General features: G+C 37.8%; 1 protein-coding gene across 1 annotated transcript; it reads left to right on the plus strand.

The window, feature by feature from the left end:
• The first annotated feature begins 1750 nt into the window (after window positions 1–1750).
• Window positions 1751–5099, plus strand: LOC103439672 (disease resistance protein RPM1-like). The gene has a single exon (XM_008378248.4). It carries the CDS (start codon window positions 1880–1882, stop codon window positions 4871–4873), a length of 2994 nt encoding a protein of 997 aa, XP_008376470.3. The 5' UTR covers window positions 1751–1879; the 3' UTR covers window positions 4874–5099.
• Window positions 5100–21886: the final 16787 nt, after the last annotated feature.

The following is a 21886-nucleotide window of genomic DNA, read 5'->3' on the forward strand; positions in this document are numbered from 1 at the left end:
AGTCACAACTAGAAAATAAGTGGTCAATAGATTCAGAATTCTTGTGACAAAGTTGGCACTATTATTCAACCTACGGGCTCCCTCTCTGATCTATGGCTTGATTTTCTGTCAAAGCGGTTTTCTCCACATCTTCGCAATGTCTGGCTAGCTTCAGGGTTTTTCTTACTCATGGCTATTTGGAAGATGCGTAATAAAGTGAAGTTTGAAGGCAAACCTCCCTCCTTCTCACGTCTCTGCCGCTCCACCTTGGCCTGGATTAGGCAGGTTGGAGCTCTCACCCCTGGACATGTACGAGGCATTTTGGACCGGCAACTTTTAGTCTCTCTTGGAATATCGCCTAACCCCTGTAAAGCCCCTTCTATTGTCCCTGTTCTTTGGCACCCCCCTCCTTCTTCTTGGATCAAAGTGAATACTGATGGCCTTGCTAAAGGTAATCCGGGTCCTGCGGCTTGTGGCGGGGTTTTTCGAGATTCTATGGGTTACTTTCTTGGTGGTTTCTCCCTAAGCTTGGGCCATCGTACTTCTTTCTATGCGGAGCTCCATGCTGTCATCCTTGTTGTCGAATTGGCCCACGCGCAAGGCTGGAAAAATTTATGGCTTGAAAGCGACTCTTCGAGTGTAATATCATGTTTTGCTTCTGGATCTTTCTCTCCCCCTTGGTCGCTCCAGACACGCTGGAACAATTGTACTCTCCTTTTGCAGAACATGGTTTTTCGTTGCTCTCATATTTTTCGAGAAGGGAATGTTGTTGCTGACAAATTAGCCAATTTAGGGCTTCTATCATCTTCACTTGTCTGGCATTCCACTCCCCCAATTGAGATCCTCCCTCCTCTGCACTCAAATTTCTTGGGCATGCCAACCTACAGGTTTGTCTCCTCTTCTTGATGTGTCTTCTCCTTTCTTTTCCTAACCTTTTTGGATTCCCTTTTGTTTTGCAGTTTGTTTTGCAGGTTATTACCTTTTAAGGTTTATAGAAGGGTTTGGGCTTATGTCCGCCTAGTCTTTTCCTTGTATTTTCTTTTCCAAGAGGGGTACGGTCTATGTCCCCCCCTCTTTTTCTGGCATTTCCTTTCTCAAAAGGGGTAAGGTGCATGTCCCCCCCTTTTCTTTTGTATTTCTTTTCTCTTGTTGTATGAGGGGTTAGGTTTATGTCCCCCCCTGTCTAGGTGTAACTTCTTTTTTCTTATCAATAAAATTCCCTCGTACCGCCGAGGTTCTCCAAAAAAAAAAAAAAAAAAAAAAAAAAAGGAAAGGAAGGAGGAAGGAAGGAAGAAGCAAAAAAAAAAAAAAAAAAAAAAAAAAAGCAGAAAGTTGCAGTCGGAGGAAGAAGAAGAAGAAAGAAGAAGAAAAAAGAAAAAAAAAAAACGTGGATGACACGTGGCGCCCACTCAGTGCGCCACGTCACAGTTAACGAAAAACTTAACAGTTTGACTAACGGATGTATGAGACTGTCCCAAAATTTACACTTTAGGTATGACTCTGAGACGAAAAAAACATGATGTACTAAATGTTGAAAATCACGAAACATGAAGGTAGTAAACAGTCTTTTAACTAAAAAGAATGATTCTCTTAATAATAGTATAGATATAATATTCAGTTCTCTCTCCGTACCATCACATTACTTGAGAAGGACTGCACGACGACTGTAAACTTTGCATAAAATTTGCGCGTGACGTTGACTATCCTAACCCAACTTTTTCAAGACAAGTCTCGATCAAAGATAGGTGCATCCACATTACTAGACTCTCATCATAAACAAAATAAAAACAAGGCCAAAGGAAGGCGTCTAATAAATTGCTGGCTGTAAAAAACTTACTCGTGTCTGAACGTTCCAATTCATCAATGCTCTCAATTTCCTTCATCGTTTCTGATTTTCTTGATGCTAAAGCCATATGCTTCACATCATCTTCTTGATATCAGATTTCGTTTCTCTACCCTTGATTCCCAATTTTTTGTGTTTTTCTCCGAGCAACTGTTTGCTCACACAAACCAAACAGCTAGAGTTCAGTGTGGGGTTGTTGGATGCTCATACTATATGGCAGAACAAATTGTATGCTTTGTGATCGAAAAGTTAATTAAACTACTCATCACCACAGAAGCAAACCTTTCAAGAGACGTATGCAAAGAAGTTGGTTTCATCAAAGATGAGCTAGAGAGCATCCGATTATTCCTCAAGGACGCAGATGCTAAGGCGGCAGAAGATGGAGAGACGACAAATGACAGTGTCAAAACTTGGGTCAACCAAGTAAGAGAAGCAGCTTTTTACATTGAAGATGTCATTGATGAATATTTGCTTCGTGTCACAAGGCACCTTCAAGATCGTGGATTTATTCCGCTTTTCCACAAAATTATCCGGTTGGTAAAAAAAATGAGATCACAGGATGGGATAGTTTCGAAAGTTGACCGTATGAAAGAATTGGTTCGTGGTATTCAGGAAAGAAGACAAAGATACGAACTCAGTTCCATTGACCGGCAAGGTCGAGATAATGGCGAAAAGACTCTTCTGTGGTATGACCCTCGAGTGGCTTCCCTTTTCATTGAGGAGGCTGAAGTGGTGGGGATTGAATCTGCCAGAAAAGAGCTAACTGATTTGTTGGTCGGAGGAGCGCCGAGACGCGAAGTGATATCTGTGGTTGGCATGGGAGGACTTGGGAAGACAACTCTTGCCAGGAAAGTTTATGATAGTCTGACGGTGATGGACCACTTTAAATGCTACGCTTGGATTACGGTGTCCCAGTCGTATAGGGTGGAGGATCTTCTGAGGACGGTAGTCAAAATGTTCTACAATTCAAGAAAGGAGAACTTCCCAGAGGACATTGACACAACGGACGAGGAGTCCCTGATCAGAAAATCAAGAGAGTATTTGCAGCAAAAGAGGTACGTTGTTGTGTTTGATGATGTGTGGAAAGTAAAGTTTTGGGAGGCTATAGAACATGCATTACCGGATAATAAAGGCGGCCGAATAATGATTACTACAAGGATTCAAGAAGTTGCGGATTTTTGCAAAAAATCTTGTTTCGTTCATGTCCATCACTTGCAACCTCTGCCTCCGAAGAATGCATGGAAATTGTTTTGTAGAAAGGCATTCCAGTTTGAATTGGAGGGAAATTGCCCTCTAGAGTTAGAAGATATGTCACGGGAAATCGTTAAGAAGTGCGAGGGGCTACCTTTGGCAATTGTTTGCATAGGTGGTCTGCTGTCAACGAAAGTTAAAGTGGTGTCTGAATGGCAGAAGTTATACAATAGCTTAAGTTCAGAGTTGAAAAGCAATCCTCATCTTACAGGCCTCACAAGAATCCTATCCCTCAGCTATGAGCATCTACCATATTACCTCAAATCGTGTGTCTTATACTTTGGCATCTTTCCAGAGGACTACTCAATTAATTGCGTAAGATTGATACGGTTGTGGATTGCTGAAGGGTTTGTAAAATTGAAGAAGGGCAAGACACTGGAAGAGGTTGGAGAGGAATATTTGACTGAGGTAATTCACAGAAGCCTGGTTCAAGTGTCAGAAGTTTACATTGATGGAAAAGCTCGAAGTTGTAGAGTTCATGATATTTTGCGCGAAGTGCTCCTTAAAAAGGGTGTGGATTCAAGCTTCTGTCATATTTTATCAGAATTTGAGTTGACTTATAAACCAACAATTCGACGTCTCTCAATCGACAACAGCCCCTCTGATGCCTCGGGAATCATTACACAGTCTCAAATTCGTTCTGTATTTGCTTTCAACCAAGAAGAATGGCCCGAGTCTTATCTCAATACATTGAGGGGAAACTTTAAACTTCTGAAAGTATTGGATTTCATGGATGCTCCAATCAATCAACTTCCAAAATATGTGGGGGATTTGTATCTCTTGACGTACTTAAGCCTGAGGAATACAAAGGTGGAGTTGCTTCCAGACTCCATAGGCAATCTGCAAAACTTAGAAACCCTGGATCTAAAACAATCTTTGGTGTCTGAAATACCAGCCAAGATCAATAAGCTTGTTAAGCTGCGGCATCTTTTGGCCTACTATCGTGACTACAGCTTGGCGTTTTGGTCGAATATGGAAAGAGGAGTGAAGATACATGAAGGTATTGGATGCTTACAAGCTTTGCAAAAACTGTACTTTGTGGAGGCGAATCATGGAGGGATCAAACTAATCAAAGAACTGGGACAGTTAAGGCAGTTGCGGAAGTTAGGCCTAACAAAGTTAAAACGTGAAGATGGAAAGGCTCTTTGTGCTTGTATTGAAAAGATAAATCACCTTGAAACTCTAGAATTAACTGCAATAAGTGAAGATGAAGTCCTTGATTTAGAATCCATTTCAACTCCACCACAATTTATTCGGAAACTGATCTTGTACGGGCGTTTAGAGCAGTTGCCAAGCTGGATTTCAAATCTTCAACATCTCGTCGCATTGGTGATTTATTGGTCAAGGTTGAGAGATTTCCCATTGAAAGCCCTTCAAAATCTACCTAATCTGTTGGATCTTGGTTTGGGACAAATGGGACATGAAGGCATGCGGCTGCATTTTGAGGAAGGAGGATTTCAGAAACTTAGGAAGCTCCGACTCAGGGAAGTGGAGGGACTAAATTCATTGATCATAGACAATGGGGTTATGCCTATTCTCCAAGAGTTTCACATTGGACCTAGCCCACAACTGAAGGATGTGCCATCCGGCATCTGCCGCCTTCGAAATCTGAGAGATCTTAGGTTTTATGACATGACGAAGGAGTTTGCACGACAAATGGATCCAAATAATGGCCCACATTATTGGATTGTTAAACATATACGACATGTTGATTTTATTTACAACTATGTCCCGAGATATGGCGAATATGAAACCCACTCCCTGTATGATTCCGACTTTTCATTTTGGTCGAATGTTTAAAGACTACAGGTTTATGGGCTTTTAAGATTCAATTGTTAGCTCTGCTCTCCTAGTTTCTCGTGTAGATTGACTGGGAGGGCTCTTTCTACTTTATTTTTATTTTTTGTTTTTTGTTTTGGGGTCATGGTGTGATGTGGTCTTCTTAGCATTTTACTTGTAATTTTATTGGTGGTTGCAATATTTTTTTTAATTAAAAATTCAAATAAAAAGATATCATCACCTCAAACTCAGAATGCTCAAATAACATGATAAAATTTCATTAATTTTTTTATAAATGAATTAAGTTTTTATAGGATATAACTGACAACTATTTACCTTGTATCTATGCTTTAAAAATGAATAAAACCCCTTCATATTTTTGTGAGTTTTGTCCCTTGATCATCAATTCAATGAGAAAAATTTATAAGATTGAAGAATATGATTTAGTAAATTAAATCATATATGTGAGTTTTTTTTCCATCTCTACTCAAACAAAAGTATAGGGGTGTCCTATATTTTGGTTCAACTTAACCTAAAGATCTATTTTTTCTTCTATTTTTTATTTTACCCATTCTTTACTATCTTATATTCTTGATATTAATTTGTAGGATTGTGGATTTTAGAAATTTTGTTAACCAAAGTGTAGATTGTGAATTTTAGAAATTTTAAGTGTTGAGCCTTCTCCTTTTGTATATACAGATTAATTCAGTCACATATATTCAATATAGTTAATGTTTGTACCATGATATGACACATTTGAAATACATAATATGCATTTGTACATGTATCCTCGCATGCAAATGTAGAAAAACAATTCTTTATGGTTGTAAAATTTTATATACTTATTTACAAATGGAATTAAATTAAAAAAATTATCAAAATTTATAAAATGTTGTAGGCATAATTTATTGAACAATCATGGAGGCCAATAAATAGTAGAGAGAAGAGAGAGATGTGTAATTGTGAGGTGTGTTCTATTCCACCCTATTATGCCTTTATTTATAGTAGTATGATAGGAAAAATCCTTCTCTTTTCGGATTACAACTCTTAATAGGTAATCAACTCATAATAGGAATATAAGAGATATTATTAGATTCACTAGGATTTACACAATCACATTCCTAATCTAATAAGACTGCAACACTCCCCCTTGAGTGTGTAAATACTCAAGTAAATGGCGCATCAGGTATTCAGTGATGAAGTAAGTACAGTTGATGAAGTCGTCAGCACAATGAGCAAATGCGAGTCTCAGATCAACGGAAGAATACATAAAAAGGAAAACTCACAAAACCTCACTATGGTAAAACCCAAGGTGGGAGAACAACTCATAGACTAAGGAGAAAAGTGAGAAGTTGCATTAAGTCAAAACTATACATCTTTTGGACACAAGTAGAAGAGCTCACAAGGGTATAACCAGCACAAGATGGGTGTCTCGTTAAAACCTAGTTAGGTAGCAAAAACCTAATGGGAAAAATGCTCCTAATCTTAGGGAAAAAGAGTACATTAAGATCAAGTGAGTATATGATAGGAGCATATTTATGCGCCTTAGTTAGCTAGTTCTTATGCATTTTCATTATGTTTTCTTAGTTTTAAGTAATCTTTTAAGCTAGTTTCATGTGTTTTCAGGTTTTAAGGGCATATTACATAAAATGATGCAATTTGGAGCTTTTAGGAGCAAAAGTAAGCTTGGATTGAATAGCACATGCTTGGAACAAAAGGTTGGGACGAAATTGAAGTTTTGAGGATTCCTAGTCCAAGAAGGATTCCTAGACCAAGGAGGAGTCCTAATTGAAGAAGGATTCCTAATCAACGAGGGATTCCTAGTTAAGGATGGATTCCTAGAAGAATGAAGATTCCTACTCAAACAAGGTTTCCTACTTGAAGTAGGAAAGTTAAGCCTAAAAGTTTCTACTTTGGGTTGATCTTTCCTAAACCTAGATGGCCTTGAGTTTCAGCAGCATTTGAAGGTTCCTAAGTGTTGGAAGACACAAAGAAAGGTTTTAGAACATTTTCTCATCTTTGCCGTGCGTTAGGCCTTATTTTCTCTTGGTTTTGGGCTTTCTAGAAGCCCTATCCTTATTCCTTAATCCATGCCGCACCTATACCTGATCTAGAACCTTTTGCCTTGCCTTGCAAGGTATTCTAGAAGGCCAATCATTTTCCCATTAAACCTGCCGCACCTTTTTAACCTTTTTCCCTATTGGATTTTGATTTTCTAAGCCTTTTTCCTTGTGGACTTGGGTTATTCAAGTCCATATCTGATTTCCCTAGGGTTTTAAGTGCCTATATATATTCATAAACCCCCTTTGGCCGAATTACCACCTCTGACAATCATTCTACACGACAGAAAGTCATTCACCCTCTCTGCCGCAGCCCTCTACCACCATCTTCCATATTTTCTGACCCAAAATCATCCTTGCCGCACCATTCATCCACCCTAAACACTACCATACCATCTCCTACCCATTCATCCATACAAATAACCCCTAGAACCTGACTTTAGACCAAGTGCCGCATCAAGGAGGAAGGAAGACTCGTGGATGCACCTGCTGTCCAAGTTGGATCATCTAGGTGTTTTCTTTCTTTGGATTTTAATGTCTAAATTTATGTATCTTTGCTTTGCGAGTGTGAGGAACTAAACCCCCCTTGGCTAAGGGGGGATTCGAAACCATGTTTATGCTTGCTATATGATTTGATTACTTCTAATTGCGTTTCATAAGTTGTGAATTCAATTTACTTATCTACATGAATTAAAATTGATTTGTATATGTTGGTTGAGAGTGCACGCTTAATTTTCATACACAAGTTTGATGCTAGGATATAAGGGAGTTTCACCTAATCGTTATGAACTTATATTCACAAGTAGTAAAGGTTGTTGATCACAATCGTGTTAAGTAAATTCTTGGCATAAGTTTCATGCAATTCATAGTAACAAGTGTCTTGCCAATGCTTATGATTTTCATAGAACTTAATGATTCTTGCTTGTATCTCTATTATGCAATTCATGTAGGGAACTTGTGGGGAATGCTTTGGGTTGTCATATGCAATTCATCCAATTCAATAACTTAAGGGAAATCTGAGGGTTAATTAGTGCAATTCACGGTTAATCTGGGGTGTTGGGAATTCATGGTTTATCGAAAAGCAATTGGAAATCGTTTTGTATGCAAGTGTGATATGTGTGGAGGAGAACCCCTTAGCTAGCTTCCATCCATTCATTTAAATCAAATTCGTTTTAAAATATGTTTTAGTTTACAAAGTTTTTGTTTTGTTTTCAATTTCGTCAAAATTAAATTCCCTTTTATTTTGAAGTGTTAGATTAGTTAGAAATCAATTTAGTTTGTGTTTTTAAGTGTCTTGAGTCAAATTATAACCTATTTTCGTCCAATTTTGTGAGTGGTCTTCAAAACTGCCCAGATTGTGTTTTTAAGGCAGTTTTGAGTGTTTATGTGCTGTTTTAAGTCTTTTGGTTTGTTTTAGTGTTTTAAAGTTTAGTTTTGCATTCTTTGAGTCTAGTTTAGTGTTTTAAACTTTATTTTTACGTTTTAAGTCAGTTTTCCAGTGATTTGGCAATCCCTCCTAATCCCTGGTCTAGAATGATCCCTACTTACATACTTTGCTACAATTGATAAAAAGAGGGTTTAATTTGTGTGCTTATATATTTCGCATCAGTATACTTCTGGATACTCCCCCTGAGTTTGACATAACTTCCAAATGAGAACTACAAGCATTGAATATGAATAGTTAGGCATACCAATTCCTCGAACAAGCTTCTGGAAGATTGACTTCGGCAGTGACGTCGTGTAGAGGTCGACAAGGTTGTCTGGGATCGGCTTGCATGACTTCAATCTCATGATACTTTGCTGATGTAGATGTAGACGCAATATGTCTTGGCATTGACTTCGTTGATGTATCGTGTCTTGGTCGAGTGGATACATGCATAATAGTCTTCATGGATCATCGTTGGGACTCAACGATGGATGAAAACAACAAGTACTTTGAATATGCTCAACAAAAACTCATAACCATGTCTCATTTGTAGCGCAGTGAAGTGAGGTGAGTCATGGAACGATTCGAAGATTTCACAACTAAGGTCATATCGTGGACCTCCAAGATATTGTAATATCCCTAACAGTAAAGATATAACCATTTGAGGATTTTGCCTTATGCGGGTTTGATAAGTACCCTGCATCAGTATAACAAACAAGGCAAGAATCATTCTGAGGATCAGGGGGGTCAGATCCGCTCAAGATGCATTGGGATTTTCCCTTGTAAAACCTTCAGGGTACGTCTTTAGCACCAATTCAGTGGTTGGGTGTATGCGAGGTGCTGCATCTCAACAACGAAGGAGATGTCCTGTCAAATACAATGAGCTAAATACAACGAAGTGCAAAGTTGAATTTAGATATGGAATTTCAAATTACATAACCTCTTCAAGGGTCTCATTTGCATATAACGTATGGATGATCATAAGTATACTTGAAGGTAACACATTCGGGGTGTAGTTCGACTGGAAGACCAAGGTACCGCCAGAACAACGATTGAACTTCAGGTCAAGGCATAAACGAGTTTTCCTAATATCCTTCATCTCAAATTCCATCTTCAGTTGCGATGCAGTTTTCTCAAGCTCTTCTAAAGTCTAAGTGAGATTCGTGTCAACGACATAAACTATAACTCTATCAATTCGGAATTAGACTTCATAGTTTAACACGCAAGGGCATAATTCATATCCTTGACTGATCAAATAATCACTTAGGCAAGTATACCATATCCGTCGGATTGTAAGCGAACGCCTCAAACAAGTTAAGAACGTGTTCAGTGGTTTGTAACTATTTGAACCAGTATATGTAATTCTTCGGGAACTTACATATAAATCTACGTATCAATATCCCCATGGAGAAAACACTAACCACATTTCATAATATTGCTATCAATCACAGGACGTTTGAGAGAAACCTTAAGCCATAAGGCGTGCATCATATCGCACTATTTCGTTCATCTCATAACGCTTCATTTCCCACTAGTAACATGACAGGGTTACCTTGGGCAATCTAGGAATGATGGGTCCAAAACACACTTGGTAAAGAATTTGACCTGGATTGTAATTTCGATTGTCCAATCAGTTCTACGTTGTCACTTAATCAACAGAACACGGTTCGATATCGTCGCTTTTCATTTATGTCGGTAACTACCATATAAGTGAAAAATCATCGATGGTAATCTCATTTCAATTCCATTTTGCTCATCCAAACTAGTATACTAAACCAAGAACTTCAAGTATCAGGAGTAATCTGGATTAATCTCATGAGATGGAAATGATTTAAGACATCGATCAAGTATAGATTCATTGTTGTGTCATTTCTTCCTCTTCTGGCCATATTTATACGAAGTGATACAAAGAAATTTAGAATCATTATCTTCAGTGGTTTCAATATGATATTGATTATCTCGAATATCTCTAAAATTCAGCAACGTTCTTCCGGAACATGGAGAATAGAGTGTCTCCTTAATGGTTAAGATAATACCATTGGACAACATGATACGGGCATTTCCGTATCCTTCAATCAGGTTGGATGGGCTTGAGAGAGTTGTCAAATGAGCTTTATTGGGTATTAAGTTAGTAAAATAGTGTCGTTCACACAAGATGGTGTGCGTGGTTGCACTATCTGCCAGACAACTAACTTCCTCACTAGACATACCTAGAAATAAATTGATTGAATTGGTCACATGCATAAATATAATTCCATTCATTCAATTAAGCAATTCAAGAAATAATATCTATCACATAACAATCCATAATTCAAAACAAACTAAATCCAAACAAATTATTCCAAATACTTAGAAAAATTATTCAAAATTAAACCATAAACCTCAAAAATATGGGGGAAGGGTCGGCCACTCCCAGTGGGTTCAGCCACTAGGGGTAAACACCCTAAAAACATGTCTAATTTATTCGTCCATAGGAGCTTACGCCTCTTGAAAATTCGATATCTTCATTGATGTAGTAGCATCTTCCAGATGTTCCACATGTGCAAAGTTAGACTCACGACGGGAATGATACTTAACAATATCCGCAGGGGAAGCTCGGCATATGCGTGACCAATGATCCTTTGATCCACATTGGTAGAAGCAGGCTAAACAGAAGCTTTGCCTTTGTTCTTGAAGTTTGGGGCCTTATAGGCGAGTGGTGGACGATGTTGGGTCACACTTCCTCCCTTAGGTGCGGCACTTTGTTGACCTTGGGCCCGTGGTTAAGCTTGCCGTCCATTGCCAAGGCCACGATGGTTGTTTCGTTGTTTATGGCTGCTAGAATTGGTTGCATGCACTTCAGGCGCGGCGTTTGAGCCAGTGGGTCGAGCTTGATGATTCTTCATTAAAAGCTGGTTCTGCTTTTCAGTGATAAGTACAACAGAGATCAAATCTAAAAACTTGGTGAATTTATGTGTTCTATATTGTTGCTGCAAGACAATATTGATGGCATGGAAGGTCGAATAAGTATTCTCCAGGATATCTGATTCAATTAGTTCCACTTTACAAAATTTCAGCAGTGAACGGATTCTACAAACTTCAAAGTTCCATTCATTTACGGACTTAAAGTCCTGGAAGCGAATATGCTGCCAATCGTGTCTTGCTTCAGGCAAGTATACGTCTTTCTGGTGATCGAAACGGTCGGCCAAAGCAAGCCAGAGAGTGTGTGGGTCCTCTTCAGCGAGGTACTCGGTTTGCAGTGCATCATAGATGTATCTTCAAATAAAGATCATTGCATTAGCCTTCTGAGCTTCGTCGACAGGTTTTTCGTCGGCGGATGCCTCGATTGTGGCTCTAATACCCTTTGCAGTCAGATTAAGCTTCACATCTTGAACCCACTTCAGATAGTTTCTTCTGAAAACTTCTAGAGTGGTAAAATCGAGCTTGTTCAAGTTTGACATGTCCCTAAAACGGAGGATACAAAAAAAAAAAAACGTGATTAGTCATATGGTTATCCATAGACATATATCGTAGAACATACAGGTTCTATAGACATTTATTGGCTTAATTTATGCATGAAAACTACAGGTTTCATGTAGGGCTGGGCAAACGGGTACAGGAACCACGGGTCGGGGTGGGTAATGACGGTTCGAGGAGGGTACAGGCCGGTTCTTACTTTTAAAAAAGAGAAACGGGGTGGGCTGGGGCGGGCCTTTGTGATTTTTGGTTCGGGCCGGTTCCTGAAGTATAGGAACCATGGGTACCCAGATCGGCCCGTTTGTAATTAAAATGAATGGACTAGATTGATGAATAAGCTACATATCTAATCTGAACCGTTGTTTTAGTGTTACCCTAAGTTCTCTATCTCTCATCCCGATTCCCGACTCTCACTCTCACTCTCTCAAACTCTCAGACCTCAGTCCCTCGACAGTTCCCTTCCCTCAACTCCAATCCCCTCACCAACCGTTGATTCTCCTCGGCGAATACAACGGCACCACCCATCATCCTCCACGAAAACATATATCAGAGTCCATCTCTCTGACTCTCTATGACCTGTCTCTCCGACTCTCTCAAACCTCGCACAGTCGCACTCAATCCCCGAATCTCCTATCATCTCTTGTTTCAGGCCTCAATAAGGCGTCATCTCCATCCATCCCCCCACTTTCTCTTTCTCCCTCCCACCCCTACTGGACTTGACTCCTTGAGACTGTGTCGACATCAATCGGGGAAGAACACCACAACCACACCATCGCGAGTTCTGGCCACCACCACACCATCCTCGCCATTAAGAACACCATCTTCATCATGCAAATCCCTGGGTAATTTATGAATTAGGGTTTCTGATTTAGGAATTTAGGGTTTTTGCATAAGTTTTTCAATTGATTTAGGAATTATGTGGGTTTCTGATTTGGGAATTTAGGTTTTTTGGGGCTGTGAATGCATAAGTTTTTCGATTCATTATATGGACTGCTGTGATTTGATTACTTGCTGAAACGTTTCGATTGGTTTTGAATTTTATGGATCTGCTGTTAGATTGTAGATTTTAAGTTGTTGGTATTTAAATTTGTTACAATTTTTTGAAGATATTTATTTTTGAACTAAAATTGGTAATTGAGTTGCAATCTTGATGTTTGTAAGTCAAAGATAAGTTTGTAGATTGAATTTGTATATGATATTCTTCAGAGATGAATTTACATTCAAAGCTTTATATAAGATGTATCTTCAACCATCCTTGGAAGAGAAAAGGCTGTTGTGGTTAATCTAGAGTAGATTCGATGTATTATTACGGCCGATGGGGTTCTGCTATTGTGGTTAATCTGTCGCATTTTGTTTAGCTCAAGTACCACAGATGCTTGAAATGGCATTAAGACATGGTGCAAAATTGGCTATAGAACTTCATTCATTTACTGGTACATTTAATTTTGCCTTTCTTTTACGATTATATTTATGTTTGGTTAATGAAATCTAGTGTTGTCCGTTGAATGCAAAAATGTCATTTGTTTTAGTGGGAGACTAGGCTATGTCGAATCATACTTCTTCTAGCCTTTTATTTTACAATGATAGGATTAAGAGTCTGTGTACCCTCTTGTCAAGGTGCTATTGTAATACCAAATATTGTTATGATGCCAAACAATAGTATGGTTGTACTCTTTCACTAGTTGAAGAGATGAAGTTGCCGAGGATTTAGAAATTCAGTGAATTTGTACAGTCCATTACATAAGGATTTATATAGTTTTGAGTTCAGTGCCTTATTGGTGACCGATAATGATACTTGCCGAGTTCCCACATTCGGTTTATTAATATGTGTGTGTGTGTATAAGAATATATAAGAATTAATGTGCAGCGCATCCTCAATTTTAAAAAACAGTTCATGTGTGTAGAAGCTTGTGAAACAGATCTTGTAATTTTCTAAAACATGTCTCTGTTGCTGTGCAGTATATAAATTACAAAAAAAAAAAAAAAGAGTTGGACCCGTGGACCCGTCCCGAATCAGCCCGTTTCAAATGGGTCGGGTTAGGTCCGGTTCATAAACTCAAAATTCCTCTACCCGGCCCGTCCTGCCCCGTTACTGTTTAAAACGGGTAAGGTCCGGTTCCTCCAAAATTGGGCCCGGCCCGTGCCCACCCCTAGTTTCATGTGGTATGTTTTGAATGAAAACTTCAGGTTTCAAATGCACTAAATTTGAAACTACAGGTTCAATTTAGCTTTATGAACGATTAGTTCATAATGAGATGTTCCTGCAAGAAACACAAAATGCAATATACTAATTTAAGTGTAGTGGATTTAAGATTCTTCTGGAACTCAAGTGTGATAGCTTCGTTATTACGAAAGTATGTCAATGGTTCAAAGTATAAAAATAAATTATTGAATCATTAATGTCCAAAAGTGGTCTTCAGGTCAATAATTTTGAATTCATTATCAGATTAGCGGATTGCATGTCACTTTTAATTAATTCAATAGATCGGGATCAAATAAGGTCGATCGTAGAAGCAAAAATAATAATAACATTCGGGTTAAAAATATTTAAAATGTTAAATAATAGCATTAGGTCGAAAAAATATATCCCCAAAAAAATCTTGGGCTCGGGTGGCTGCAATAACAACCCATGGGCCGAATGGGTTTTGGGGGGGGGGGGTCCAACAACTAAGGCTGTTGGTTTTTGGCCTAGGTGGTGCACGTGGACAAGCCCAGCCGAAGCTGGCTTGTGGGCTAGCACACAGAAGGCCAAGCCAGAGCTTGGGCCTTGTCTTTGGGTCGGGGAAGAGAGCCAGCCAACTGGGCTGGTTGAATGGCTGCGAGCCGGGGCAACAACAAGGGCCATAACAGCTTGGTAGGTGCGAGGCTTCAGGCCCTGTCGAGATTAACCCCAGGCCGAGGCCTAGTTGCTGCGATGGTCAACTGGACTTTAGGCCAGTGACTTTGCCAACGGTGGTGGTGCCGCACCATGTCCAATTTTCTTTTTTTTCTTTGAAAATATATGAATATACTTTGACTCACATATTCCACATAGCAAATATAATTGCGTAATGCATGAAACAAATATATATATATATTGACAAATATATAAACATATACAATATATATATATATGTATATATATATATATATATATATATCGTAAGGAAAATATAAACATATAGGGGTTCATGCATCATGGGAAATGTTTTCATGCTTCGTGGACGTTTCAGACATCTTATTTTATTTTAAGTGTACCTGATTAGCAGAAAATAAATATAAGCCTTTGAATTTTGTAAAAGATAGCCTCTTCCTACGATCTGTCAATTCCTCAGCTTCTGGCAAGAGCGTGCTAATAATGTGTTGTAGGTCTATTTGATTGAACGATCTAATGGTTTAGAGAGAGGCGGCCCGCGACAATTAGAGAGAGGAAAGAGTGATTTAATTGCGAGGTGTGTTTGTATCATCTCATTGTGCTTTTATTTATACTAGTAAGATAGGCAAAAACCTTACATTTTTAGGATTACAACTATTAATAGGTAATCAACTCCTAATAGGAATATAAGATACATTCTCATATCTACTAGGATTTACATAATCACATTCCTATTCTAAATGACTGTAACATATATAAGTGATATATATATAAGTGATATATATATATATATATATATATTGTACAGTGTAGTACTGTTAAATTTCATAAAAAAAATGCAATACTGTTAAGTTTCATAAACAGTGTAGAACCGTTAAGTTTCATAAATAGTATAATAAGTTTTATAAACAGTATAGTATCGTTAAGTTTCATAAACAGCGTAGTACCGTTAAGTTTCATAAACGGTGTAATACCGTTAAGATTCATAAACAGTGTAGTAAGTTTCATAAATAGTATAGTACTGTTAAGTTTCATAAACAGTGTAGTACTGTTAAGTTTTATAAACAGTGTAGTAAGTTTTATAAACAATATGGGTGAGGAAGCACAGGTCTCGAACGTTAGTTTTTTTTTTTTTTTAATATTAAAATTATGACTTTTTTTTTTAAAAAAAAATAATTAATTTTTTCATTTTTACTAAAGTTTAAGAGTTTTTCATTATATAAAGTTATAGCATGGTTTTTAAAATAAATTTAGTCCAAACATTTTTCTTAAAAGAGGACAAAAAGCCAAAAATTGAAGGAAAGAAAAGGCCTTGCCAGCTGTATGTAAGACTTTTTCGTGTCGAAAGGATTTACGGAAGGCCTATGACGATATCATTTTAGTCCATTTTTAGGATAATGCGTAGAAAACTAAATTTATGGACAAAATTTCAACACTTGAGAGAGGACAAAAAGCCAAAAACTGAAGGAAAGAAAAGGTTTTGCCAGCTGTCTGTAAGACTTTTCCCTGTCGAAAGGATTTATGGAAGGCCTACCACGATATCATCTTAGTCCCCTTTTCGGGCAATGCTTAGAAAACTAAATTTGTAAATAAAATTTACAAATTAAATGATGTGTCATCAATAAAAATGAGCACGTTTATTAACGTTTAAATCATAATTCAATCATTAACTCTACGTCATTTTTTTTATCAAACAATAGATTTTGTTAGATTAAATGTAAGATTAGTCACTGACGGGGTTTAAACCCACACCATCATGCAATGGCTCAACACCTTTTACTACTGTGGTAAATGGCAACTTGCCAACTTCTATGTATTTTAGTTTACAAAATTTTGCACACAAATTTAGTCTTCTTAGCATTACCCCTTTTTAAAGTGTAGTAAGATTCTCTTCCCTTTTAATCTCCCTCTCATTTCATCTCCTTCTATTTAAACGGTTACAATTAAGTCACGTGAATATCTTATTTTGAACTTTTTATATAACGAAAATTAATGAAAATAGCTTGAAAATTTTGAGTTTTAACAATAACGACAAAATAAAGGGTAAAGTAAATAGTACTATAATTGACTTTTTAGTGTAAAAATGTGATTTTTCGTTAAAATGAACAGTATCGAGAGCTTTTAGTTAAAGTCTCTTTTTATATAAAGAAAAGGATAAAAAAAAAAGAGTGAAAAGGGGAGGGAAGAGGATAGTATTAAGAGAGGAAAATCTTACCCCCAACAGTTTTAGTTCAGGTTCCACCATGAATTAACTACGGAAAATGAAACAAACTCTACACTGTGCATGGTATTCGTCATCGATCGATGGAAGATTTGAATCAAAGAGCAAAACAAAAGGTCTAGATTTCTCGTCTGCAACCCTATCAGAAATAAAACAAAAATATCCAAGCACGGATTGTTGAAGTGTATGTTAGAGTTTTGAGACTCTTCCTATAGGGAAAACAAGATTCCCAATGACCTTTATATATGTTTTGTCTTCTACAATATTAGTTAGATGTTGGACCATTTGGAATGAGGATTGAGGCTTAGGCCACTAGTTGTGTGGATTAGGCTTGATGATTATACCATAATATTAATATTAATTAATATTAATTAATCAAGACAATGACCTTGGGCCACTTGGGGCCTAAGAATTAAAATTAATCTGATCAATTAGTTTTAATTTTTTAATTAAGTTTTTAATTAAAATTAATTAAAAACGTTTTGATTAATAGATACAACTCTTTCAGATACATCCAAAAGGTATTTGAAGAGGTATGAAAAAGCCTATATAACTGGAGTCCTCAGTTCCATTAGTGAAAGAGCCTATAAAATTAATTAAAAACGTTTTGATCACTTTCTATGATTACCACATCAATTGATGATCGATTCTGCTAATTCATTTCAATATCTATATGTTTAATTCATGCATCTGAACTATATTACATTGTTTACGTGAACAAGTTAGAGATTAAGAGAATTATAGTTATTTGTAATTTGATAAATTAACCACTAACTCTGTTTTTTCTTCGGTTAATTGTCCCTTGTTTTAAATCCCTTAGCTTTCCTTGAAAAATTGTTGAATTGGCAAAAAGGGATTCATCCGGAACCTGTAAAAAACTTCGTCGAACCAAAAGATGTTGAAGAAGTTGAAGTTATCAGATGTATTGACTCAAATAGTTGCATGGAAGCGGAGGTCGCTGCAGTAGTAAACGATAATATTAGAGGTACATTTTCATTTTTTACTACTGTGTACTTCTGCATCATCTTCTCATTTCTTATTAAACTTTCGACGCGGTAATATTATTATTTTTCTAAATCAGCTTCGCATGAATTAGTATATGAAGTTGTTTCTTACTGTGAAATCCTGTCCTCGGATTTCACTGTTTAAAATTACGTATTTCGTATTCGTATTCTTAGTTTCAACGTTTTTATATTTACGGCGTATTTGATTCCTACGTATTTTCCCATTGATCTTTATATATTTGGATAATACTCGTCGATACGAACGCGTTGGCGCAAATGGAAGGTGATTCAGAATTATAACGTAGATTTTATGCACTTTTGAACGTCGAGGGTATTTTGGTAAATTGACAATTGAACACGTGTGAAATTTGTTGAGTGCCACGTGGGGCCACCCCCACTTTTATGGAACTCTCTCTCCTTCCTATTTTTTCTTTTCCTGTAGCTTCTCTCTCTCTCTCAAAAACTCTCTCTAACTCCCCACCTCTCTCTCTCGGCTCTCCGTCTCCTCGTGAAACAAAATCACCACCATCTCCAAAACTTGAATAACAAACATTGTAATCATACTCATCTCGACCCCATGAACCCAGCTATGAGTTTTATTTTGTAAAAATCTTGACAAATATCGAGTTCCAAAAGCACAGTTTTGATCTGTGACTCTTCAGTTTCAGACAATTTTCAGCCATCTTTTGAACTCAATACAGGTATAAATTGATTCCTCTTGATGTGTAGATGAATTTTCATGTTTGGATCGTGTGATTTGGTTGAGAAATGAGAGAAGTTATAACGATTTAAAATTTGCCCAGTTTCCAGGGAACCCGTGAACTTCCAGACCATTTTCCGGACAAACCACGACTATTTAGCCGTTGGAAAGGTACCAGTCTGTTCGTCTAGTTCCAAGCTATGATTTTTGTTTTTAAATCACTCGATTTGGTTGAGTATTGACAAAGATATGGACGTTTAAGTTTTGCCCAGTAATTCCGCGAGTTACTAGTTTTCCCGCGGACGGTCGTATTTCAGGCCATTTTCAGGCCACCTCCGGCCACTATTTGGACTCCAAACAAATATAATATTGTTCTACACTTCTCTAGCTTCATTTTGGTATATTATGGGTAGAATTTGGGTGAGAAACGAATGAGATATGGAGTTCTAAAGATTGCCCAGAAAATCTGCAAATCTGCAGAATCCAGCGAAATTCCGTTAAGGTCCATCACTTGAACATTATAGCAATCAGTGATCCGACCATTGGATCATCACTAAAATTTGTTATGTTATAGTACGTGATATTTGAGGACCATAGAAACTGACGGATCTGGAATTCGACGTACGGATCTTCCGGAATTGGATTTGTAAGTTCGTAAAATTAAATGTTGACCGCCACTGAAAATGGTGATTGGCGGAGATCCGACCGTCGGATCGTGGTGAAATTTTAGTATGTTGTTCTAGAAGCGTAATGTGGATCTTTAGAAGTTGCGGATCAGAAATTCGAGTTGTGGATCTTCCGGATTGAATTACTAGGATTGTGGAACGTCCTTGGGGATCTGTTTTATGTAAGTTACGTGGTTTATCACTTGGGTTCTGAGACAAGATTTGGTATTTGTTTTAGGCGACGATTGGACGTGGATGCTTGTCATTCATGCTAGGGAGTTATAGCGCAGACTCCAGGTGAATGACTTTAATATATGTGATATTGGTGATTACCCTATTTTCGTAATTGTTATCCTGTGTGGATATGATTTGGTTTTATAAATATGTTTTCTATTGAGTTGTTATTTTTAATACTTAGCCATCGATTATTTATGAAATGAGATTTGACATGTATATTTGAAATATGGTATGATTTGTATGATTGGCATGTTGTGATGATATGTGAGGGCTAGTAGTGGACCATTAAACCATTGTGATGGGGATTTGTTGCTTCGATATTGTTTCATTTTCCGCTTCGTTGATTCGTTCTAAATTAGTATTTGTGCCTTGTTTCACTTCGTTGAGCTTTTGTAAATTTAGTAACTTGTGCTTGTCTCGTTTCTTTGAGCCGTTATACATTATGGTTGTTGGCCTTCCACTTGGTTTCGTTGAGAGATCCGGAACTGGGTTTCCACTAGGGTTCCGTTGAGTGGTCAAGTTCCCTGCTCCGTCTGGATTCCGTTGAGAGGTCCAAAATCCCTCGTACTCCGCGATTCCGTTGAGTGGTCCGGAATCGTATCCAGCTCGGATTTCATTGAGTGGTTAGATATGCATTGTACTCCGCGATTCCTTTGAGTGGTCCAGAATCGTATCCACTCAGATTCCGTTGAGAGGTTTGGAATCCCTTCTACTCTACGATTCCGTTGAGTGGTCCGGAATCGTATCCTGGTTTGGATTCCGTTGAGTGGTTCGGAATCCCGTTTGGTGTTATGGTTCCGTTAAGTGGTCCGGAACCCGATTAATTGCTTTGTTGATTCTTCGGATTGAGTTTGGATTGAGATAACTTCATAGATGTAGGCTTCGGCCGAACTATGTCGCTCTAGCCCTACTTTTCATTGCGTTGTATGAGTTTATGGTTGTGAGCTTTTGTGACCTGTTTCAGATGAGCCATTGGATGTCTGGGTGACTCATTTGGGATTTTCAGTGACTTGATGATGATTTCATAAAATATGATTTTATATTTGACATTTATAAACCGGATCCATGGTTGGTTTTTATGATTATCACATACGTCGAATTATTGTCACTCACACGAGCTTCGCAACTTATCCGCGTTATTGTTTTCCTGGTGCACCATTGCCATGGTGTACGAGCGATTGTGCAGGTTTTAGTAGATACGAGAAGCTTCGGGGTAGCAGACAGAGTTCATGAAGCTTGGAGTGTTAGGTTACCCCTATACTTTCCTTAAAAAGTTGTGATTATTGTTGTTTTAAGTTTAGTATTTCAATTTGTATTTCCTGGCATCCCCTACAGTTTACCGTCACGTGTCAATTTCGGGCGTATCTCGGGATCGGGGCATGACACGTACTATCATGTTTTATGGTGTTTCAACACGATTAGAACTCCCTAATCACATGGCTAAAGACACTCCAAGCGCTAAACCAAAGTCCCCGGGCAAGTCACCACCTCTATCAAGGAGTTCAACGTTAATGAAACCCACGGCAAGTCAGCTGGCCAAGCAAAATCACTGCCGGAAAGTTCCCTCCAACCGGTTATTAAGGAGGTGCTAATTTTTTTGTCTCAGATGTTTATTTTTGGCTCTAATTATTGGTGTTTTCTCTAACTTGTGCCTTTTTCTGACTCTTGATTACACAGAGTGGCGAAAAAGCTCGGGAAACTTGATGAGAAATCACAGAATTCTCCTCCACCTACGAAACGACAGAAGTTGGAGGCTGGCTATGTACGCAACGTGCACTTGAACATTTTTTTCATTTGATAGTTTTTGCATCTCTGATCTGTTTGATCTTTGCTGAATCGGGTACTTTATTATGATCGATATGAGGTTGTTACACTCAAGTCAAATAGCGTATTTAATCCACCCAGTTGCGATTAACGAAGTTCAATAGTTTATGAACATTTTGTTGGAATTTATTAGGTTTATTTAGGAAACTAATTAGAGATTTGATTTGATTTTGTAGTAGGGTATTTTTGGCATATACGCATTAGGGTTTCTTTGGTTTATTGCTCTATAAATAGAGCTTGTAATTTAGTTAGAGAATAAGTCAGTCACAATGTAGTCTCTAGGGTTTTTGTAGCCGTCTCGGTATTCTCAATTTGTTCAATAAAATTCCTATTATTTTGTAGTCTTATTTGTTCTGCACTCTGATATTCAACTCATTTCATAAGAATTTCTGAAGGCTCTTTGTGTATTTGTGAAGCAGGTTGCTGAACAGCTCGAGCATCAACCTCTTTGGTTAAACAAGGTGCCGAAAAAGGTAACCTACATTTTACGAAAACAAGGTTATGTGCTTTTGATCGTGAAAGAACATTTTTGTTTCATTCGGAATAAGAGAAAAATAGTTTTTCGTGGGGTCGTGCAGGTCAGAGCT

The sequence above is a fragment of the Malus domestica genome, chromosome 07 (genome assembly GCF_042453785.1).
Source record: "Malus domestica chromosome 07, GDT2T_hap1".
Classification (NCBI taxonomy): Eukaryota; Viridiplantae; Streptophyta; class Magnoliopsida; order Rosales; family Rosaceae; genus Malus; species Malus domestica.